This window comes from Geotrypetes seraphini, chromosome 10 (assembly GCF_902459505.1).
Source record: "Geotrypetes seraphini chromosome 10, aGeoSer1.1, whole genome shotgun sequence".
NCBI classification, from domain to species: Eukaryota; Metazoa; Chordata; class Amphibia; order Gymnophiona; family Dermophiidae; genus Geotrypetes; species Geotrypetes seraphini.
Window position 1 is genome coordinate 27,127,387 of NC_047093.1, and position 24,649 is coordinate 27,152,035.

The 24,649-nt window shown below is 45.2% G+C and overlaps 1 protein-coding gene across 3 annotated transcripts in view; it reads left to right on the forward strand.

Annotated features, from left to right (window-relative positions):
- The window catches only part of LOC117368163 (polycystin-1-like), a 134,035-nt gene that overhangs the window by 27,617 nt on the left and 81,769 nt on the right, over positions 1-24,649 (forward strand). For all 3 annotated transcript variants that reach the window (XM_033961537.1, XM_033961538.1, XM_033961539.1), the window contains exons 8-16: positions 4,151-4,371; positions 4,927-5,045; positions 5,199-5,346; positions 7,339-7,613; positions 10,282-11,040; positions 12,281-12,412; positions 14,854-15,029; positions 16,298-16,434; positions 17,875-21,536. In XM_033961537.1, coding sequence (XP_033817428.1) covers positions 4,151-4,371; positions 4,927-5,045; positions 5,199-5,346; positions 7,339-7,613; positions 10,282-11,040; positions 12,281-12,412; positions 14,854-15,029; positions 16,298-16,434; positions 17,875-21,536 — 5,629 coding nt within the window. The remainder of the gene's footprint in view (positions 1-4,150; positions 4,372-4,926; positions 5,046-5,198; positions 5,347-7,338; positions 7,614-10,281; positions 11,041-12,280; positions 12,413-14,853; positions 15,030-16,297; positions 16,435-17,874; positions 21,537-24,649) is intronic.

Sequence of the window (24,649 nt, forward strand, 5' to 3'; positions counted from 1 at the left end):
CCCACCCTGCTTACCCACCCCCTGTCTATGCCCTAATGACCCAATTTCCTTATCTTGACCCTCGTAGGGATCCCACATGGGTATCCCATTTATTCTTAAAGTCTGGCACGCTGTCTGCCTCGATCACCTGCACTGGAAGCTTGTTCCAATGATCAACCACTCTCTCTGTGAAGAAATACTTTCTGGTGTCGCCATGAAATTTTCCGCCCCTGAGTTTGAGCGGGTGCCCTCTTGTGGCCGAGGGTCCCTTGAGAAAGAAAATATCATCTTCCACTTCGACACGTCCCGTGAGGTACTTAAATGTTTCGATCATGTCTCCCCTCTCCCTACGTTCCTCGAGAGTGTAGAGCTGCAATTTGTTCAGTCTCTCTTCGTACGAGAGACCCTTGAGCCCCGAGATCATCCTGGTGGCCGTCCGTTGAACCGATTCAATTCTGCGCATATCTTTACTGTAATGTGGCCTCCAGAATTGCACACAGTACTCCAGATGAGGTCTCACCATGGCCCTGTACAACGGCATTATGACTTCAGGCTTTCGGCTGACAAAACTTCTATTGATACAACCCAATATCTGCCTTGCCTTAGATGAAGCCTTCTCCACTTGATTGGCAGTTTTCATGTCTGCACTGATGATTACTCCTAAATCTCGTTCTGCTGAAGTCCTAGTTAAAGTTTCTCCATTCAAGAAGTACGTCCTGCATGGATTTCCGCTTCCGAGGTGCATGACCTTACATTTCTTAGCATTGAAGCCTAGCTGCCAGGTTGAGGACCAACTTTCCAATGTAAGCAGGTCCTGCACCATATAATTCTGTAAACTGCATTCACTTACTATATTACATAGTTTGGCGTCATCGGCGAATAGTGTTATTTTACCTTGAAGCCCTTGAGTCAGATCCCCTATGAATATGTTGAAAAGGAGTGGACCCAGGACTGAGCCCTGCGGCACTCCACTGGTCACCTCCGATGTTTTAGAGGGTACCATTAACCACCACCCTCTGAAGTCTGCCACTCAGCCAATCATTGACCCATGCAGTTAGTGTCTCTCCTAACCCCATCGATTCCATTTTGCTTAGCAGCCTGTGGTGTGGGACACTGTCAAAAGCTTTACTGAAGTCCAGGTACACGATGTCCAAAGACTCTCCCAAGTCCAACTTTCTTGTTACCCAGTCAAAGAAGCTGATGAGATTGGATTGGCAGGACCTACCCTTGGTGAATCCATGCTGACTGGGATCCCGAAGATTCCCTTCATTCAAGATCGTGTCCAATTTGCTTTTAATTAGTGTTTCCATGAGTTTGCACACTATTGATGTGAGACTCACCGGTCTATAATTTGCAGCCTCTGCCCTGCAACCCTTTTTATGCAGAGGAACGACATTAGCTAATTTCCAGTCCAGGGGAACTTTCCCCTTACTTAGGGAGAGATTGAATAGCTCAGCCAACGGTTTCGCCAGGACATCGCTCAATTCTCTGAGCACTCTTGGGTGCAAATTGTCTGGTCCCATAGCTTTGTTCACCTTGAGTCTTGCCAGTTCACTGTAAACTTCACCTGGTGTGAACTCAAAATTCTGAAATGGGTCTTCTGTGCTTTGTGTTGCCTTCAACTGCAGACCTTGTCCCGGTACCTCACAGGTGAAGACTGAGCAGAAGTATTCATTCAGTAGTTTGGCTTTATCGGAATCTGCTTCAATATCTCCCCCAGATTCTGGGTCCTGGAAAAAGCAAACTTCGGTTTTTCTAACAGAGCTGGATAAAATTGGACAATGGGCCAATGTTTTAATATAATCTGTTTGAAGTAATTACTGTTGTTTGAATATGGTAATACACATACCGTATGTTCTTCTTTATTTTTAGCTTTTGGTTGCATCAACCAAGACCATTGACAAAATTTTGCCCGTTTCCATGCTCTCTTAATGATTTTATTTGGATATCCACGTTCTAAGAATTTTTTATACATGATTTTTGCTTGCATATCAAAATCTTGTTCATCTGAGCTGGAGGTCAAGGAGATTGCCGTCAAGCCCATTGAAGTTATATTCAAGATAAGTGAAATCTATCTTATTATCTGCATACATAGTAAGATCTATTGTATTGTACAAATGGAGCAGGATGGCAAAGGGACATTGGAAGTGATATGATGGTCCCGAGTATACCCCAGTTTGGTGAGATCACTGAATCTAAGGGTATTGGTCTGAACACTTCACAATAATTATATTTAAATTTTATCATATTTATAACTATAGAGCTGTGATAAATTTGAGAGTTGATAGAATTTTTAAGGTAATATATATTGGGTAAAGAGTTACCAAGGTCTTTAGGAGATAAGAATAGGATGAAATTATGGGTTTTAGATAACGTTTGGTAGATAAAAGAGTATTAGAGAGATCTAAGGGTAAATAGAGTGTTGGATATTGGGTTGGGATTGGTTTTGCTGGATAGGTTTTATGTGTTTTTTTTAAGAGTATGGTTTTAATGTCTCTTCTGAAGGCTTTGTAGTCTGTAATCAAAGATAACAGAGTGGTGATTTGTTTGTCCAGTTTAGCTGCTTTGGAGGCTATTAGGTTATCATAAAGTTTTTTTCGTTTGACATCTTTGGATGATGGGTGAGTGAATAGTGAGTGGGATCTTCTCTGTCTGGTTGAGGAGATTGATTTAGTCGGTTATTCCAGTAGGTTGGGCTTTCTCCGTTGAGAGCCTTGTAAAGTAAGCAGTAGAATTTGAAGTGCACTCTCGCTTCTATTGGAAGCCAGTGCAAGTCATGGTATGCCTCTGTGATATGGTCATATTTTTTTAGGAAATAGACAAGTCTCAGGGCTGTATTCTGTATTGTCTGCAATTGCTTCATCATGGTCGCATGACAAGGTAGGTATAGTATGTTGCAGTAGTCTATCATCCCATGGATAAGAGATTGTACCAATAGTAGAAATTGCTTCTTTTCAAAGAATGTTCGGATTTTTCTTAGAATTCTCATGGTCTTGAACGATGCCTTTATTATTTTGTTAATTTGGGGTTGCATGGTGCAGCCTCTGTCAATTGTGACTCCTAGCAATTTTAGTGTAGGTTGTATTGGGTATGAGATCGAGTTTATTACAAGATTAGTTAATGTTGGAGTTTTGTTGTTTTCACGTACTTGTGGCAGCCCTCCACAAACAATGACTTTAGGAAACAGCTAAAGACATATCTTTTCCCTTTGTAGCTGCTAAACATTGACCCACAGACTTCATCTATTTCCTTGTCTATCCTTACCTCCAACCTGAGACATCAATGTAGAGAATGACACGGGGAAAAAAATCTGTCCCTGCCACTGCCCCGTCACTGGACCACCGTCCCCTTCACTGCCCTGTCCCCGCCATCCCCTTCACCGCCCCGTCCCCATCGCATCCACCCTTCCCTCTCGCCACCTCACCGCCCTTCAGCGGCTCAAGAATCTCCCTCCCTCCCCCTTACCTTTGCAGCACGTTAGTAAAGAAACTTACTTACTGAAGCCGGCGGAGACTGCCTGCCTATGCCTGCAGTCGCGTGTGTGTGGGTGGAAGCTTCTCCTCTGACGCAACCGGAAGTTGCGTCAGAGGAGAAGCTTCCTCCCACACACATGCAACTGCAGGCAGGCTTTGCCGGCTTCAGTAAGTTTCTTTGCTAAAGCACCGCGAAGGTTAGGGGGAGGGAGGGAGGGAGATAGATTTGGCCGTAGGGAGGGAGGGAGGGGTCTGCACGCAATTGGTGACCGCGCGCCTTCCCTCCCTTAACTGCGGGGACAAACCATTCACCGTTCCACGGGGCGGTGGATGGCCTTGTTCCTGTGCCCGCAGTGAGCACTTTTCCCCTCCCACCATTTTGGCGGGTTACCCATGGCTACTTGTGGCTAGCCGCGGGGAACTGCCACCATGTCATTCTCTACATCAATGTTAAATGTGCTTATCTCCAAATCTTGAATCATCAATTTAACTTCTTCTTGCTGTGAGCCGCATTGATTCCATGTTGAAAATTGTGGAATACAAGAAGTTGTATTGTGTTATTGTATTTTCTTGGAACGACCAAGTTAGTCCAAATTTATTTCTGTACAGTTAACTGGACTAATGTAGCAACAGAATCCTTCAGACCATGCTGTAGGCTGTAGATTTCTCATGTGGCTTCTCCCCCTTTTCCTTTGCAGTGCTGGAGGGTTTGCGTGGATCGGGCTGAGTGATCTGTCCTCTTCTGGAACTTGGCAGTGGGTGGATGGAAGCCTCTTCGATCCTTTGCAGGACTGGGGAGCGTCAGGAAGGCAGGAAAGGAAGAGCAACTGTGCTGAGCTGCAGATCAACCCCAGGGGCGTGCGGAGGCGCAGCGCCTGTGATAAGAAGTCAGCCTTCATCTGTGAGAAGCAAGCTGGAGGTTAGCACTGAGATCCAGTGGCAGAATAGGGGGGGGCACCCCTCCTCCTCTCTCCCCCACCTCCTCCCACTCCTCCCCTTGCCACAGGCCCCCCCTTCCCTTCCCCCATGCCTCTAGTTGTTCACTGCCGCGAGCAACACCTTTAACATGCTCCTCGTGACCGTGTCATCTCTCCCGCTGACGTCACTTCCGGGTGCCGCACCTAAGAAGCGATGTTAGGCGGGAGAGACAACGGGATCGCGAGGAGCACGTTGAAGTTCTTGTGGCTTGCACCAGGGAAGGGAAAGGGGGTGCGCACGCGGCTGGGAGGATTGCAGAAGGAGCAGGGGGGCGGAGATGAGGGGCACCACCATCCCGGGCGCCTCGCACCCTCGCTCCGCCACTGCTGAGATCGGTGGGCGTTATTCTTTCCACGTGGGACTTGAGGGTGCCTCTGTGAGCAAGAATTCCAAAGCGCTGCATTTGTACCTTGTCGCAAATCTAATTAGCAAGCTCATTATCTAGAAAGGGCGCAAAGGGTTTTGCAATATTTCTAACGTTTTTCCCTCTTTGCAGATGTTTTATCAAATGTGAACTTTTTCCTCACCGGCGTGCCCGTGTTCACTGGAACGTACAACGTCATGAATGCCAGCCTGATGCCATCGTTTCTTCCATCCAGCAATGAGAGTGTTGAGGTAAGCAGTATTTTTCTGTTTTTCAGCTTCCCCCCCCTCCTTCCCCCAAACCTTATCCCAGTCTCTCCTCGTCTGGTTCTCAGCTTTTCCGTTTAACCGCCATCGATAGTTCTGTTCTCTCTTTCAAGCGTCACTGTTCTACCTTTCCTGCAGCTGATGCTGTTCCCTGGGCTTTGGTTCAGCCATGCCGGGACCCTGATCTCTGCGGAATTTGGGCTAAAAGCTGTGAAGAAGGTGCTCCGGATGCGCTTGCAGCTCTTCCGTCCGTACTGCAGCCCTAGTCAGCACTTGGTGCCCCCGGGTAAGAAGCGACGAGCTTCCTGTGCATCCACTTCCTGATTGTACTACACTAAAACTTAAATTTATAGACTGGGTCATCTTCATAAAAAACAGAGCTCGACTCGGTTAACAATCATGAAGTAAACTAACAACAATATTAGTCATAAATAAAATACACTTCTTCCTCCGTATTCGTGGTTTCCGTATCTATGGATTCGCTTATTCGCGGTTTTAAATCAAAAAATGCTTTTTCATTTTTCGGGCTATTTTAAGCCCTGTAAGCCCCCCCTTAAGCCTTACCTGGTGGTCTAGCAGGTTTTCGGGGCAGGAGAGATCTTCCACGCTCCTGCCCTGTGCAGATCGCTCACAAGAAATGGCTGCCTTGAGCTCCCGTCGTCTCTCGAGACTACGACGGGAGCTCAAGGCAGCCATTTCCTGTGAGTGATCTGCACGGGACAGGAGCATGGGAAGATCGCTTACAGGGCTTAATATAGCTGGGGGGAAGCGGGGGTTATTCGTGGGGTTTTTTATATTCGCGGAGAATAGCAGTAAGGAAAATTAAGCAGAACGGGTTGTTAGACACTTGGAAAATAAAAATGTTTTCAGTGTTCTATGGAATAATTGAAGAGAGTTTAAGTCTCTTATCAGAGTAGTGGGTGGTTAGTAGAAGGGATGGTGCTAGCAATTTAAAGGTAATAGGGGAAAAAAATCAAATTAAGGATCTCGTTCAGTGACGTGTTCATGTGATATAGACCCTGTTTACTAAAGTATATGCAAACTTGAATTATTGTGTTTTGAAATCATTAAGTCAAGTTAGTCGATGAGGCTCAACTGCAGATCAGCCTCTGATAAGAAGTCAGCCTTCATCTGTGAGAAGCAAGCTGGATGTCAGCACTGAGGGCTGGGGTTAAGGAGTGGCAGAGCACCAAGAAAATTGACCCTGGTCCCTCCACAGAGAGTAATATCGAAGAAGCAAAGAATCGTGGAGAGTCAATGTCCAGGATGAAGGCTTTATTCAAACAAATAAATAATCCACCTCAAAAATGTCTAGGGCCTGAACCTCTGGTGAAACATATAGACCCAATAGGGTCCATGTTTCGACAGTATAGTCTTCTTCAGGGGTCCCTATTGGGTCCTAAATGCAGGCATGTGGATGAAATAATGAACGTAAAGTCTCAACGCAGTCTCACTATTGAGTGCATCTCTACTGCGTTGAACTTTACGTTCATTATTTGATCCACCTGCCTGCATTTAGGACCCAATAGGGACCCCTGAAGAAGACTATACTGTAGAAACATGGACCCTATTGGGTCTATATGTTTCACCAGAGGTTCAGGCCCTAGACATTTTTAAGTGGATTATTTATTTGTTTGAATAAAACCTTCATCCTGGACATTAACTCTCCACAATTCTTTGTTAAGGAGTGGCAACCAGGGCATTGCCCTGGACCCTAAGCCGGAAGAGGCCTCAAGCCTGTCTCCGGCTGAAGGTGGCTTAGCCTGAAGTTGGACTTTTGGTCTAGATGAGTGTTTCTCAACTCGGTCCTGGAGTACCCCCCTGGCCAGTCAGGTTTTCAGGACATCTACAATGAATATGCATACACTGCCTCTATTATATGCAAATTTCTCTCATGCATGTTCATTGTGGATGTCCAGAAAACCTGACTGGCTAGGGGGTGCTCCAGGACCAAATTGAGAAATGCTGATCTAGAATGATTGTTTGTCTATAATATGTCGTATTCTTCCCTAACTATTAATGGGGTTCTTTTCTTTTATTGATTTTATAGTATGCTGCTGTGATTCTAACAGCTGATGTTGTATATCAAGTTTTAAATAAACACCACAATAAGTAGTCTCCAGTTTCTGCATGTTTAACACTTGCCCTGGACTGATATTTGCAATTTTTCAATATAAGTGGGAGCCGGAGAAGGTTAGGACGTCAGAAGTGTTATGTAAAATGTGGGACTTTTTTCTCGTGGTTTTGTCCTTTCAGGGGTTCATGTGTTTATTTGCAGGGTGCAAATTCCTCTGGACCCCATTTGCGTCCTGCCACTCCAGGCCTCTGTGTAACACCACTGGCGTGTGCCCTGGAGGGCAGCAATGGTGTTCACTACGGGAAAGTTGCCTCAATGTCTCCAGTCCCTGCAGCTCATATGCCTTTGAAGATGTCACATCAGATATCCTGCCTATTGCCAACCCACCGCGCTACAAAGGAGACCTTCCTTCCTATTCTCAAGTTGCCGATGTGCCGCTAGTTTTCAATCCAACCCCTGAAAGTTGGCATGTGCAGGTAGGGAACATGAGAGGTGCTTTCTTTACATCTTCTACCTCGTCAATGAACCTCCTCCATCCTGTGCAGTCTCTCTTTCCTCCAGATCTATTATTGTCTGTCTCTGTTAACTGGATTCTCTGCAGAGTATGACATTTTTATTTGGCCAACAAGAGCTCTCCAGAGATGTATGTGAGCTTTTGAGACCATATAGGCCTCTACTTGTTATGACGCAGAGATATTTGGCCCAGGATTCAAAAAAACATGTATCTGGGGACCAGATTATAACTATTTATTTATCTGGTTAGTTTATATCCTGCCCTCCCCAAAGAACGGGTAATAAGGTTGACATTCATAAAACATAGGCAAATTATGAATTTACATTTGTATAATAATGTTAGATATACAGAGTCAAGTTTAGCGTACAATTTGGTCTTTACGTTAACATACAGTTATTTCTATTTCTAATCTAATCTAGTCTTCGATTTATATACCGGGTCATCTCCCAGTGGAGCTCGACTCGGTTTACAAGTAATTAAAGACCAGCAAAAAAAAGCAACCAAGAGCATAAGAGAAAATAAGTGTTGTAGAGCAATCAATTCATTGAACCTTCAGGTAAACTATTCAAGTATTGTGTAAATAATAAAGTTTTTAGGACTTTACAAAATTGTAACTGACCTATCAATCAGGAAGCCCATCCCACATTTCTACCAATTTATAAGCGAAAGATTGACTGAATTTCCCTGCCGATTTAATTCCTCTGAAAGAAGGGAACAATAGTTTATATCTCTGTGTATTCCTCGAATGGCAAGACCCAATCAAACGATTGACGATGCCAAAGGGGGGATGGTACAGAACACGTCAACCAGAGATAAAACCAATGAATAAATATTTATTAAGAGCCAATAAAACAGCCTTTGTCATATATTGGATTAAACTGTATTGTACAGCCAATAAAAATCTCTGTCACAAATTGGATTGAAATGTGTTGTAGACCTGACATGGTCCAAGGCACCAATGCCGAAACACGGACCATGTTGGATCTACAACACATTTCAATCCAATTTATAAGCGAAAGATTGACTGAGTTTCCCGGCCAATTTAATTCCTCTGAAGGAAGGGAACAATAGTTTATATCTCTGTGTAATTCCTCGAATGGCAAGATCTAAGGGTATTCCAGTATAAAGGGACCAAAGGACCAAATATTCCATAGAGAAGCTTAAAAATGATGCAGGCGCGTTTAAACTGGAACTTCTCTGCTTGAGTGCCTATGAATACAGAAGCCATTTTTGAATCATTCTGCACAGAAATCAAAATTAACTAATAAAAAGAAAAAGGCCTCCAAAAAAACATCTAAGATACTTTTCTGTCGAACCAACTTTACGGGGTCCTTTTATCAAGCCGCGCTAACCCCTGCGGCCGACTAAAAACTAACGCCTGCTCAATGCAGGCGTTAGCGGCTAGTGCGGCAGGTGGTTTAACGCGCGGTATTACGTGCGTTAAACCCCTACCGCAGCTTGATAAAAGGACCCCTATATTTCTTGACTGGTTTTCAGAAATGAACATTCCCTTCCTTAGTTTAGAACAGTTGAACAAAAGATGCCTTTATCAGATAACGTATGTGAATTCTGAAAAGAAGTCCAATGACAGTCTGAAGGAAAAAGGTTTAGGGGGAAGCATTTTATAATCACGTAGGGGCTAGTCCTTCCAGTCCAACAGCAGAATCACCAGCAAAGTGCCTGCGTCAAAAGTTGTCCATGTAAGTCCTTTGTTCCTTCAAAGAGCAAAAAGTATTACCAACACATACAATGGATAAGTAACTTGGCTAATTCATACAGCTCACAGCTCAGTAGGATTAGGGTTACCAGATTTTCCAAACGGAAAATCCGGACCTCCTAGACCCGCCCCCTAGGCCCTCCCAGTTCCACCTATCCCGCCCCATTATGCCCAAGTCCCGCCCCCAATCCCGCCCTAGCCCTGCCCCCACTGCCTGCTCTCGTTAAGCAGGAGGGCATCCCGCACCCGCGTGTGACATCATTGCGTGGCGCGCGGATGCCCTCCTGCCCAACGGCGACTGGTTGGAAGCTTTTCAAAACCCGGACAAAGTGCCAGGTTTTGAAAAGCCGTCCGGACCCCCGGGACATTTCCTCAAAAGGAGGACCAGTCCAGAGAAATCCAGACGTCTGGTAACCCTAAGTAGGATAGATGAATAGTCTGTTGGTTTTGACAGCCTTTCTTTAGCTGTATGAATTTTCTAGGCACTTTGCTGAAACCCAGCCCATGTTGGGCCCTTTAATAAACTTTAGATGCCAACCCTTCCTTGGAGGCCTACAATGTCTTTTTAACTTGGGATAGAATAGGCTCTCATCATACTTTTTTGGGGAGCCTAAAAGGAGGCACAGGATTGCTTCCTATAGATTCAAATTGTGAGGCCCCCCAGCTGTAGAGTAGATCGTGACATGCTGGAACATTCTGTTATTCTGTTAAGAATGTGAAACATTCACTCTTCTTTCCTCCGATAACCCCTTTTCCTTTCCAGTTTCTTCTTTGTGTCATCTCTTCCACTCTATATCATGCCTAACTCCTACCTTTCTTATTCTAGCCCTTCTGAACTGATTTTCTAGAATCAAAGGCTTTATCTGATGCCACAAGTTTTAGACCAAGATTGTGTTTGATTCTTGCATTCTAGGTCCTCTTATCTGGGGAAGAGATTAGTGTGTATCCAGATGACATTATTGGAATACAGCATAATGGTGAGGCAGGCTCTGTACTTCACTGCCAGCATAGCCATGACTCCCATTGGCGTCAGAGCTACATCAGCTTGGTGAAAATCGGCTGGTGGGAGAAAGAGATTACTGGACTCACCAACCCCATTTGGGTGGACAATGCCCTCTGTGACCTCAGAGTGAGTTTTGCATATGATTTACGGAGCTTTGCAGCCAGTCCTTTGTTGGACAGCCAGTCAGAATCTGGTTCCTACACCTACACAGCTACGGTAAGAAATGCAGTCAGTGAGGCACAAGTGAACTGTTCAGTGGAGATGCAGACCAGGATCAGTGGACTGCAGATCATATACCCAATGCCAGTCAATGGCAAACTCCATGTTCCGACCCACCAAGAGACTCCTATTGTTATCAAAATCATTTCCGGCACCAATGCCATGGTGCAGTGGACAGAGCCGGTCGATAGGTCAGGAGTCCAGTTCCAATCTTCATGCCCCAGCAGTATCGTGAAAGATGTTCCTGCCTGCCGAAGGGACACTGATGATACCTGGTTCTCCTCTGCCCTGGTCTTCATGACAGAAGAAAAGCCAAAGCTCCTCACCATTATGGTAGCCAATGAGATCAGCTCTCAGAACCTGTCTGTGAAGATCCAGTCATATGATGCCATTGAAGACCTCCATGTGGTGCCACCAGGACCCCTCAGAATGCTGGTGGATGTCTCTCAGGTATAATAATAATAATAATAACAGTTTATATACCGCAGGACCTTGAAATTCTATGCGGTTTACAATGAATTAGAAAGATTCTACAAATTGAATGGAACATTCATAGTTAGAAATTAGTTGTTAACAGTTTACGGGATCAGATTTGGGGGGTGAGATTATGATGGGGTCGATTGTACAGCTCAGGTATGTCTGGAAGTGCTTGGAAATGGAGTGTAGAGAGGGTTTAGAACTAACTTTTCTGCTACTGCCCCATCCCTCTGGAACACCATGCCGTCACACCTCCATCTTGAAAGTACCCTTGACAAATTCAATATTAAACGTAAAACCTTTCTATTCCAAGATGCCTATCAAAATACAAGTTAGACCTTTCTCAAGCCATTTTTTCAACGTATATTAAGAAGCGACCATCCCTCCTCACTTGTTTTCCCCCTCCGCTGCCTTCTCACCCTGAATTTTTATTTTAACTTCGATGTATTTTTTGATCTTCCCCTCCCTCAGCACCTTTCGTATCAACTCCCCTTCCCTGTTATCTTTGTCCTGTCCATGTACCACCCCATTTTTATTTTAACTATTTTAAACTCCTATTTTAGTATTGTAAACCGACGAGATACTCGATGATGGCCAGCCTATCGAACTGTAAATAAACTTGGAAACTAGAAGAAAAGCATAGTTCTTCCTAATACCACATTGGGTTTTTGGAATATGGACACACTGTGCAGGATAACTTGATGTGTTGTCTCTATACCAACTTCTACATTCTAAAAATTTTTGCACCCAAATTTTCAACTTGCATTCAAATTTGGGCAAGTAAATACCACATTAATATCACTTTAGTACAGGTCTTGCATATCTCGGGGGAGGGGAGGGGAAGACATCATATAAATGAACTTAGCAAGTAAAATGTAATAATGTACTGGATTATTGATTCAACATTGCCTTGGCAATGAATGTGAAAGGCAAACAGGATGGACCACACAGGTCTTTTATCTGCCATCATTCACTATGTTACTGTGTAATAAGGTAATTCCGTAGTTCATTTTATTCTAATAACATTGATTGTGTTGCCTGTTAGTACAGTTTGGTTGCCCATGTTCCTGACAGGAGTTGACAGTGCCATGCCCCCCCCCCCCTCCACCTCCGGTAGTGTTGCTGGATTGCACTGGTCCTACAAGTAGTACATGGCTTTCTGGTGGTATTGGGTTTTGACACCACTAAGGCAGTTCACCCTTATGGCTTGCAGGTTTTTTCTGCTGAACTCAGCAAAGGCACTTCAGTCTCCTATACCTGGATAATTGACAACAAGGACGTGTTCGCCTACAATGGACAAACCTATAGTGTCAAGTTCAACAAGCCTGGCTTCTATGAGTTAAAGGTAAGAAAGTGTAACATATCACAGTCCTTTCCTGAAATTACATCAAATTATTTCCAAATGAAGGACGTTTCTGAGTGGAACTAAGAACTACGGGTTTTTTTCTTTTACTAAAATGTGTTAAGTTTTGGGCTTAATGAGCTATAAGCGCTAAGCCCACGATCTAACACTGCAACAAGAAGGGATATTCATGCATGAACAGGAAGGGCAAAGAAGGGGCAGCAGCAGTATAGGACAAAGCCATGGGCTGAATCAAGTGGGAGAGGGAGCAGTTCTTGTCTCCAGAAGACCCTAGCAGTGGGCTTGGGGATCCCCACCAGCTCAGGTATTTTTAATGCGTTGAGTTGGCCCAAGAAGGGAAGGAGGAATGTGGAGACCCATATGCTTACCCACTTTGCACAGTGGCCCACCCAGAATTTGAGGTCTAGCTACAGTCTTCTTTAGCTGTATCAGTCTCAGGTGGCTTTGAGGTCAGTTGTCATAAGTCCTGGTGATGTGGAATGTATGGGAGGGATTTCTCTAGATGTTCCAGGAAGATCACTTGAAGTTTTTCAGATGCATAAAGGAGCCAGCTGACTAAAAAAGTGCTTTGTTATATTAAATCAATGTGTCTTGGTATAAGTCCCTGGAGTACTCCAGCCAGTTAGATTTTCAGTATATCTACAATGTACAGTATATGTGTGATATAGTTTTGCATACATTGTGTCTCTAAAATTCACAAAAATATCTCACAAATACGAGGGGCCGCTGACAGGTTCTCAGCCCAACCAAGAAGAGAATGATATGAAGACATGAAACTTACCAATTATTCCACACTTTTCCTTTCAATGAGGCAAATTTATCAAATAAATGGGCAGAAGTATAGGGAAACCAAGCCATTGTGACATCACCTATGAAGTTCTTAGGCCTTGATGGAATGAGGCATTATGACATCACAATACGAGGAGACCACTGAAAGGTTCTCAGCCCAAGCAAGAAGAGAATGATGGAGCCATGAAACTTACAAGTTATTCCACACTTTTCTAGACACTTTTCATTTCATTTCATATCATTGAAACAAGAAGCATCAAGAAAAGTGTGGAATAACTTGTAAGTTTCATGGCTCCATCATTCTCTTCTTGGTTGGGCTGAGAACTCTTCAGCAACCCCTCATATTGTGATGTCATAATGCCTCATTCCACCAATGCCTAAGAGCCAACCTTATCAGTGATGTCACAATGGCTAGGTTTCCCTATACATGCGCCCATGTACTAACTAGATGCATTAGCCTCATTGAAATGAAAAGTATCAGGAAAAGTGTGGAATAACTTGTAAGTTTCCTGGCTCCACATCATTCTCTTCTTGGTTGGGCTGGGAACCTTTCAGCGGCCCCTCGTATTGTGATGTCATAATGCCTCATTCCACCAATGCCTAAGAGCCAGTCTCTTTGGTGATGTCACAATGGTTTGGTTTCCCTATACTTGGGCCCATTTACTAGATGCATTTGCCTTAGTGAAACAAAAAGTGTGGAACAATTTGTAAGTTTCCTGGCTCCACATCATCCTCTTCTTGGTTGAGCTGAGAACTTGTCAGTGGCCTCTTGTATTCATTATGATCAGCTAGAACCACTGGTGTAAATTGCCTGTTGCACCCAGAGAAAGGAAGAGCCCCACAGCCATTACATTAGTGACTTCTATTCCGCCAGTACCTTGCAGTTCTAGGTGGATTACAAAAGAAGATAACTGGACATTTCCAGGAAAATTACAAATTAGGGTGCTGTTTACATGGTTGAGACTTTGAAGGGAAATTTACAAGAGTGGTTGAGACTTTGAAGGGAAATTTACAAGAGTGGGGATAGACATGGAGATATATTATGATTTCTTGATAAATTTTTTGAATAACAGGGTTTTAATTTCTTTTCAAAATGATTTGAAGTCGGTCGTTGTCAGCATGTTGGAGATGGGGTGATCAAGTTTTGCTGCTTGCGTTGCTAGTAGGTGTCATACATCTTCTTGTACCTTTGAATGGGGGGAGATGCCCCACCTCAACCCCCGTCTCTGGATGCCACATGTATTGTCAGAAATAACTCAAGATTCTCTTGTGACTGCTATACCATGCATTTTGGTTGTTTCCAGTAATTCTGCAAATCTGGCTTTACTGCAACAAGCTTTTACTTCATCCAGGACTTCTCCTGATTATCTAATTTGTGGAGCTAGTGATATAGCATCACTTGATCAGAATCTTCAATCTGTGGAAGCCATCCTGTCTTGTACAAACCTTAAGATACATCCCTAACTTTGACACCGCACTGCCTCTATTTATTTTAACAATTTATAGTCCCACCAGCTTGATTTAAAATCCTCAGCAGGTTGCAAATGCTGTCGATGAGAGCTGACTGCGAACATGTTGATAAGTACTTAGTTTCAGTTCTAGAATTGTCTGAGATACCTTTTCTCTCTCCGCAGCTCAGGGCAGAAAATCCTGTGAGTTTCAAGACAGTAAAGCTGGAACTGACAGCCGATACCATGAATCCTCTGACAGAGCCCAAATTTCTGGGAATCCCTTGGATGGTACCAGTTCATACTCCACAAGTGCTGATTTTTGGGGTAACGGTGGACATCTCCATTGAAGTAACCATAAGGTGAGACTTCAAGGATCCTCAGGATTGTGAAATTAACAAAAATCAGCTAACATTATATAATATGACTAGACTTTAAGCCCTTTACATTAACTGGTGCTAGAATAGATGTGTGTGTCGGTCTTTCTTTCTGTCTCTCTCTCTCCTTGGCCGCCGTCTGTCTGTCTGTCTGTCTTTCTTTCTTTCTGTCTCTCTCTTTCCTCGGCTGTCTACCACCACCCCTTGCCTGATCCCCCTGTCCAGCAGTAGGCCCTTCCTAGGAGTCAAACTGCCACCGCCTTCGCAAGCCACCCCATGCACCAGAAATCGAATTCGGCACAGAGGCACACAGCATGGTGGCAGGGATCACAAAACTGTAAGTGCACATGCGTGCTTAGGGTTTTATTATAGAGGATTAGAATGCTTATTTTGCAGCTACACTGTCTCAGCCTTGCATAAGGCTGAAGATTTTTCAGATTGTAAAAATTGTCTCTGAATTTTCCACCTATAGGAGGGGCCTTAAGCAACCTGGGCCAATCAGAGCCTTAAGCCCCTCCCCAGCGCATCCCAGAATGCACCGGGAAGAGGAAGGCCCGTCTGCTAGCTGGAGCAGGGTAGGTGTCCCTCTGGCTGACCTTCCTGAATAAGGTAGGGAGAGGTGAAGGAGGTCATTGGGGGCACAGGGGGAGTTGTCGGGGGGCTGGGTGATGGTGTGAGGGAGTGGGCATCCCTCCCACTATGGGGGTGTGTGTAGAGTTGGGCACTTGTATGAGCACGGTGGGAAAGAGTGGGCATCTCTCCCATTTCCCCGGGTTGGGTATCTGGAGGTTGTGTGAGTGCGGAAGGAGTGAGTATCTCTTCTGCCTCAATCTTCAATTTGAATTTTATTAAAAAAAAAATATGCGAGTGTATTCTGCTCATGTTCTGATCGCTACCATCAGCAACTCATCTCAAGTAAATTTATCGAGCCTACGTGAACATCTGTGAACCTCATTTGCATACAGGGTCTTTTGAGAATGACTTGCCTTTTTGAAATCATTACATTAGTGACTTTGGTAGCAGCCCGTCAGATTTTACCGTGAAGTTTTGAGAATCTTCCCCTTAGTCTCTTTAGAATTTTTGGATGCTAGGCCATTCTGAGTGTCTCAGATAATATCCCTCCCTGATAACTCCTCATGCTGAAAGACTCTGTACACTTGAACTCGCACAACAGGTGACATACATTGCCCAGAACTCCTCTGTGTACACCTGTGTAGCTTTTCTTCTGAGATAGAATGATGTGTGTTTCACAGGTGGGATTTCGGTGATCGAAGTGCTGTGGTGGAGAGCCCACTCTCGCCTCCATATAATCAGGAACTCATGCAGCCACTTCCAGGATGTAAACAAGTGTCTGTGCAGAGCAGGGTGGCTCATGCGTATACTAAGCCAGGTAAGAAAAGCAGAACAGGGAGAATGCAGAAAGAATGAGAACGAATTGTATAGAAAAATAGAGGACAGGGAGGTGGTAAGAAAAGCAGCTTGGAGAGACCACAAGTCAGGGACAGGAAAAGAGACAAAGTTAAGGAAAAAGGCAGAAGGAAGGGAGAAGATGAAAAACAGGGAGAATGCAGAAAGAATGAGAATGAATTGTGTAGAAAAAAGTAAAGACAGAGGACAGGGAGGTGATTAAAATAGGGAAAATGCTGAAAAGCAAAACCTAAGAAAATGAGGGAGTGATTCATGCTGTACAGTGTTGCCCTGGTCATTCGCGGTATTCTCTGACCGGGACTTCCTGTGCTAAAGTCGGGCTTCTCCAATCAGGAGCTGGGTGTCAAAGCAGCTCCTGATTGGTGAAGCCTGACTTTAGTGCAGGAAGAGGCGGTCGGAGCATACCGCGAGTGATTTCCTTCACTCGCCGGCGCTCCAGCTGCCCTAGCCTGCCTCTCCAGCTGCTCTCTCCTGCCTCCCCAGGCGAAAAACCGTATTCGCGCTTTTTCGATATTCACGGGGGTTCCTGGAACGGAACCCCCATGAATATCAGGGGAGTCTTGTATACAAGTAGGGTTACCAGATGTCCGGATTTCCCTCCGAACATGTCCTCTTCTTGAGGACATGTCCGGGAGTCCGGACGCCTTTCCAAAACCCGTTACTTTGTCCGGGTTTTGAAAAGCCTCCTCTAAATCGTGTAGGGCAGGAGGAAATCCGCACGTGCACGGATTTCCTCCTTCCTGATGAGGGCAGGCAGCGGGGGCGGGGCTAGGGTGGGATTGGGGGCAGGACTGGGCGTGTAACAGAACTGGAACTGGGCGGGCCAGGGGGCTGGGTCTAGGGGGGTCCAGATGTTTCTATAGTAAAATCTGGCAACCCTATATACAAGTACAGAGACAATTAAAGAGAAAAGGGCTGATATTCAGTTCATGGAGGTTAAGTCTCTGACAGCCATGGGCTTACTACAGTTGTATTTAATGAACTCCTGAATGTTCATGTTGGGCCATGCATTGGCACTGATATTGAATGCATTTGTCAAAGCTGCAGACCCAGAACTTATGTGGATGCCAGCCAGTATTCAATGCAGACATTTGCATAAACTAAGCGGGTAAGGATAGGATTGCTTTTTGTGCAGTTCTCTCTGTCCACCTAGCTATGTAGGCAGTGCCCATAACCTGCCAGCTCCACCCTGATCTTCGCCTATGAATCATCCTGGTGGTCAGAGGGGATGCCAATTGAATGTGGTTTAAGTGGGCAGGAGCCCCTCCTGCCCACATAAACCCCATTCAATATCAATCCCAATTATCTTAGCAAAAAAAAAAAATCAGATTACCAAAAAAAAAAAAAAGTTAGAATCCAGACCTACACCAGCTCATGCGTGTTCTTTGTTGATCCTTTATAGGTGATTATACTGTGACAGCTGAAGCTTTCAACCAGTATGACAAAGTCCAGCAGATGACCCTCATCCGCGCCATCAGCCCTTTACTCTCGCTGGGTCTACTAGCAACTCCAAGTTCCGCCCTAGTGAACCAGACAATCTTGTTTGAGATCCAACCTCATCCTTCCCCTCATGGCAGTACCTACTTGTGGAACTTTAGCGATGGGTCCCCTGTTCAAGAGGGAAGAAACACAGTGATGCACCACACATTTGGGAAGACTGGAATGTACAATGTCACAGTTTCAGCCAATAACAGCCTCAGTGAGGTCATCACATACCTGCCTATGGTGGTAGGGGAGGGAGTCGTAGGTCTCCAAGTGTCTTCTAGTGGACTTAGTGAACTTGGTTCACCTACTGTCATCAGTGCCACATTACAATCTGGTACAAATGTGCTTTGGACATTTGATATGGGTGATGGGTCTGTGTACCATAACTTATCAACAGAGTCTGTCTCTCACTTCTTTGCCAAAGAAGGCAACTACACGGTTACAGTAACGGCAAAAAACATCTTCGCTTCCACCTACAGTTCTATCAGTGTGGAAGTGTACTGGTTTCAAATCACTGCTCTCCTAGCACCAGGCTTCCTCCTCAGCAGAGAAATAGCTCTTTTCCAGGCGTTTGTAACTGGGCCTATTAAAGGGATCCACTTCTCTTGGAACTTCGGTGATGGCAATTTGCCTTCAGTCTTAGAGGGTGACTCCAGAATTAATCATAGCTATTCAAAAGCAGGAAATTATCTTCTGAACCTGACTGCGTTCACTATGATCAGTACAGACTCCCACCAATCCATAGTTATTGTGGAAGATCGGATCCTTTCTGTGAAGTTGGCAGCTCCAGCCCAGGCAGCGGCTCTGGGTGAACCCATTCGATTCACATCTGAGGTTATCCCTGCTCCAGACCCACAGCACCAGTACCGATATTACTGGGATTTTGGCATCCATGAACCACCTGTGCAGTCGAGCTCTCCTGAAATCACTTTCATCTATGTAGAGGAGGGGGTGTATCAAGTCACCGTTCAAGCACAGAACAATGTTGACAGGCGGAACACGTCCATGCAGATCATCATTCAGAGAGGACTTGGCGCCATGACCGTTCATCATAGTGGGGAAACTGAGCAGGTTTTGGCAAGCAACACTTCCTACATCTTTACAGCTAAAGTTAGCTCTGCGGCGACTGCAAGGTTCACATGGAACTTCGGAGATTCCTCTCCCCTCCAAGAAGGTCAGAATGCCTCTCATGCTTATGACACCATGGGCAATTTCATAATAACGGTGTCTGGAGAGAATCTGGTTAGTAGTAAAACAGCCATGGTGAATGTAACAGTACTAACCCCAGTGAAATCATTGTCATTGAGATCTGAACACTTGGTGGAAGAGGTTGGGCAGGAGGTCACCTTTTGGACCTCTCTAGCCACGGGAGACAGAGTCCATTACCGTTGGGCAATTTGTGAATTCTGCGATTTTAGGGAAGGAACCTCCTCTTTAAAACACACCTTCTTCTCTACTGGTGTCAACATGATTGTGGTCATTGCAGAGAACACAATCAGCACACAGAAAGCAAATGTCAGCGTTGTGATCCAAGAGAAGGTACAAGGGGTTCAAATTCACAGTCAGAACACAGTCGGGGGACGATACGCTGCTGCCATGGAACCTTTTGGGCTGACAGCAGATGTGGTGTGTGGCTCAAATGTGACCTTCAAGTGGATCATTTCACAGGGTTTCAGCCAGCTGTTCTCTGCAGAGGGATCCTCGCTTACTTACTGTTACAATACCAGTGGAGAGCTCCTGGTAGTGGTAACAGCTGGGAACTGGCTGGGGAATGTGTCTGAGAACTTGATCTTACAAGTGATAGAAAGGGTTGATGGTGTCCAGGTACAGTCGACCACATCTAGTGCAGCTGTCGGGAGTCCACTTAACCTGACAGTGTCCGTCACGTCTGGTACAGATCTGCAGTATGCTTGGTATATAGATGACGAACCGCAAGCCCTGCTCAGTAACTATTCCTCTCTGTCCTATACTTATTGGACACCGGGTTCCAAGATAATAATTGTCATGGTTTCCAACTTCATGGGCTCAAGCAATGGATCAACAGAGCTAAGAATCCAGGAGCCTGTATTTGGCGTGAGTTTTAGCATCACTGGGATTCCACAGCCTTTCTTTGTGACATCTAATACCACGGTTGAGTTCCAGGGCTCGACGGAGAAAGGGACGGATATCCTGTGGGAGTGGCGTTTCCAGAGTGAGAAAAAGCCACTGCTCTTCCAGCAGCAGAATGTCTCTTGTGCCTTCCAGGAGGCTGAAATTTACAGAGTAGTTCTGAGAGCCTGGAACAATGTCAGTAGGGATATATTCGAACGCACAGTCGCCATCCAGGAGGCCGTGCTAGGGCTTGAGATAGAAGTGAACCATAGAAACATCTGCACTGATGACATGGCCAACTTTCAGTTCCAAGTCCAGCGGGGCACTAGCCTGAATTTTGCCCTAAATTTTACCACTTTGGGGTTGATCCTAGATATCCCTAAGCCTTATTATAACTTTTCTTTCCCTATTGCTGGCCTGCATCAGGTACTGGTTTCTGCCTACAATAATGTCAGCCTTCAGACGGCATCTGTCGCAGTGCAGGTACTGGAGAAGGTGAAAGGGCTGAATCTCGTGAACTGTTGCCCACCCGTCCTGGAGTTCAAGGAGAAGATGGCGTTCTCTGCCTCAGTGCAGGCTGGAGGTCAAGTGAGCTTCTTGTGGACCTTTCACCTTCACGGACTTTTGGAACACAGAGAAATGGGACAACAAGTCTGGTATTCTCCGCCCACTGAGGGGAACCTCACTATTCAAGTGTTGGCCAGAAATCTCTTTTGTTTGGCGTCTGTCGTAAAAACTGTCATGTTGCAGGTCCCTGTTTCAACAGCTGCCCTGTCCATCAATGGGACAAATGCCTTCATAAATCAGACAGTAGCATTTCATGCTGTAGTCCAACAGGGCAGCGACCTTCATTTCCAGTGGAAATTTGGCGATTCCAAAGAAATGTTTGAAAACAGAGACACGGCTGTAACTCATAGATACAAGCAGCCTGGTGATTTCACAGCAGAGGTGAAAGTCTACAACAATGTCAGTTTTGTGCTGGTGCAGAAAACAGTCACCGTGAGAGGGCTGCAATGCAACACCCCACGTGTAGATTTGGTAGAGACACCGCCTGTGATTCCAAAGTCACACGCAAGCTACTTCGAGGCCAGTGTGGATCTGCAGGGATGCACAGCCTACAGAGCGCAGTACCTCTGGGAGGTCTTTCGGGGCACAAGCTGCCAGCACATCAGCCACACTAATCAGGTTCCCTTGGACGGTGTGGATACAGCCGCTCCATTGTTAATGCTCCCCAGGCTCTCCCTGGACCTTGGCGCATACTGTCTGTGCTTCACAGCATCCTTCCATGACACTCCGCTCCTCCATACAGCTTCCCTACACATCACCGTGGTACAAAGCAAACTGGTCCCAATGATCAGAGGGGGCTCTCAGAGGAACTGGTCTGCAGAACAGGATTTGGTTCTGGATGGGAGCATGTCCTATGATCCAGATGAGGGAACAATGGAAGGAAATTCATCCCTAGAGTATCACTGGGACTGGATAATAAAGGTAAGATGTGGAGTAGAGAATGATACAGGGACAAATTTTTCCCCGTCCCCATGGGAACTCATTTTTCCATCCCGGCGAGTTCTTATCCTATCCCTGTCCCATTCCTGCAAGCTCTGTCCTCAGCTGCACAAGCCTCAAACCCTTTAAAATCCTAAGTAGCAACATTCTAGAACTCAGATTGTGATGTCATAATGCCTAATTCCACCAATGCCTAAGCTCCGTCCTTATCTGCACAAGCCTCAAACCCTTTAAAATCATAAGTAGCAACATTCTAGAGCTCATACTGTGATGTCATAATGCCTCATTCCACCAATGCCTAAGCTCTGTCCTCATCTGCACAAGCCTCAAACCCTTTAACATCATAAGTAGCAACATTCTAGAGCTCATACTGTGATGTCATAATGCCTCATTCCACCAATGCCTAAGCTCTGTCCTCATCTGCACAAGCCTCAAATGCTTTAAAATCATAAGTAGCAACATTCTAGAGCTCAGATTGTGATGTCATAATGCCTCATTCCACCAATGCCTAAGCTCCGTCCTCATTTGCACAAGCCTCAAACACTTTAAAATCATAAGTGTCCGAGGCTTCTGCGGTTAGGGCAGAGCTTACAGGAATGGGGCAGGAACAGGGACAGCGACAAAACTCGCGGGGATGGGGAAATTGAGTTCCTGCGGGGATGGAGAAAAATTTGTCCCCGGGTCATTCTCTAATGTGGAGTGTGATGAGGAATTTCTCTAACAGACTGGGTAGGAAGTGTCTATCAAAATTGAAGATGATTATAAGAAACTTACAACTGTTGTAAGCAGCTACCAGAACAATTCCTTCATTTAACCCCCCCCCCCCCTTTTTACAAAAGCTTAGCATAGATTTTAGTGCCGGACGCAGCAGTGACAGCTCTGACGCTCATAGAATTCCTATGAGTGTCTGAACTGTTACCGCCGTGGCTGGCGCTAAAAACGCTAGCGCCGCTTTGTAAAGAAGGGGATTAAAAAATGTTGTATCACTTTAAATTTTTTTATTTATATCATGCTATCTTAGAACTTGACCTTATTAACTTATAGGTCAAATAATAGAGTTAATGTATAGTTGCTAACATGTGCTATAGTGAACAAGAGTTATTCTGGCACTAACTCATGCACTAACTATTTTAGCACTAACTGTTCTAACTAATGAACTAACTCTTTTAGCACCAACTATTCTAACTCATGCACTAACTATTCTGGCACTAACCAGTGGCGCACTTAGTATATGTGACACCTTGGGCCCATCATTTTTTGGCACCCCCCATCTGTACGAAAAATATGATTTTTAGTAACAAGCCACATGTCACACATGAGTACCTAGGAAAAACCAGCATCTTACATATTGCAGTGAGCAGTACAACATCAATACACCCATTGTAAAACTAAACAAGCCAGACCAGTACAGATCAATCCTACACCGTCAAACCATGTCTTTTGAACACACAGAACACAGAAAACACCTTCGCCTAGTATGGAATATGTCATCACAAACTAACCCCTCCCCCTTTTACAAAACTGTAGTGTGGATTTTAGCCACGGTAATAACAGCTCTGACGCTCATAGAATTCTGAGCATCAGAGCTGCTACCACCAAGGCTGGCCCAAAAAAACGCTCCACAGTTTTGTATAAGGGGGATAAAATAGAAATACATAGACAAAGGTTAAATTGAACCAGCAAGAAGCTGGACTCTGCATAAAATGCAACACCACAGAAACAGTGACACATGTCTCCTAAAGCAATAAATAAATAGAAAATTTTTGTTCTACCTTTGTCTTCTCTGGTTTCTGCTTTCCTCATCTTCCTTGTTACTCTCTTCCTTCCTTCCGTCCACTGTCTGCCGTCTCTCTGCCCCTCCCTATATGGCATCTTCTCTCCTTCTATGCCCCTTCCAGAAATTGTATGCCTCCCCCTTCCATCTCTCCTTTCACCCCATTGGTCTGGCATCTCTCTCCTCTTCTTCCCTCTCCCACACCTCTCTTCTGCAATCCCTTTCTTCTCTCATTTTCCTTTTCAATTTATTTTCTGCATCCATCTAGATTACGTTCTTACTACCCTCTCATCAATTTCCTTTTTTACTGTTTACCTACAGCTCGCCACCTCTTTCCCTCACCCCCTCCAGTATTTCCCTAACTCAATCCTTTTTCCCCATCATCTGCCCTCTTCTCTCTCCCCACTTCCATCATCTGCCCTCTTTTCTCTCCCCTTTCTCCCCACTTCCATCATCTGCCCCCTTCTCTCAATCTCTCCATCCACCACAGGCCCATCTTTCTCCCTTCCTCACTTCTCCGATTTTGGCAACAAGATCTGCAACCCCCCCCCCCCCCCGCGATGACACTTAAGATCGGCAACGGGCCTCCTTCTACCCCTGGCATCAACAGAACTTCAGATCAGCAACATGGTGCTCAGTCAAAAGCGGAAACAGGAAGCTGAGTCAGAGGGAAGCTTTTGACGTGAGTACTAGAGAATTGCGGGGAAAAAATCTGTTCCTGTCACTGCACCATCCCCTTCACCACCCCATCACCGCCATCCCATTCACTGCCCTGTCACCGTCCCTGCAGCATACATACAAGCCTCAGTACTGCAATATTTAGCTTATTCCTTCCTTATAAATCAGTTCTGGCTGCTGAACTGGAGAAAGAGATGTTCAGCTGGCAGGGCTTTGTTTATAAATTTTTATCAACACAACTAATATACTACTTTACCCTGAAGCAAAAAAAAAAAAAAAAAAAGAAATAGAGTATTTTTTTTACCTTTGTTGTCTGGTTTCTGCTTTCCTCATGTTCTCATTCAATTCCTTCCATCCACCGTCTCTCTTCTTTCTGCGTCTACCATTTGCTCTGTTACTGTGCCTCTCCCTTTCTCCCCCCTTCCAAATTGGTCTGGCACCCATCTTTTTCTCTCCGCTCCCCCCATAGTCTGGCATCTCTGTCTTCTTCCCTACCAGCGTCTTCTCCCCACTCTCTCTTCCCCATTTCCCTTCAACGTCTTCTCCCCACTCTCTCTTCCCCATTTCCCTTCAGCGTCTTCTCCCCACTCTCTCTTCCCCATTTCCTTTCAGCGTCCTTCTCCACTCCCGTCTTCCCCATGTC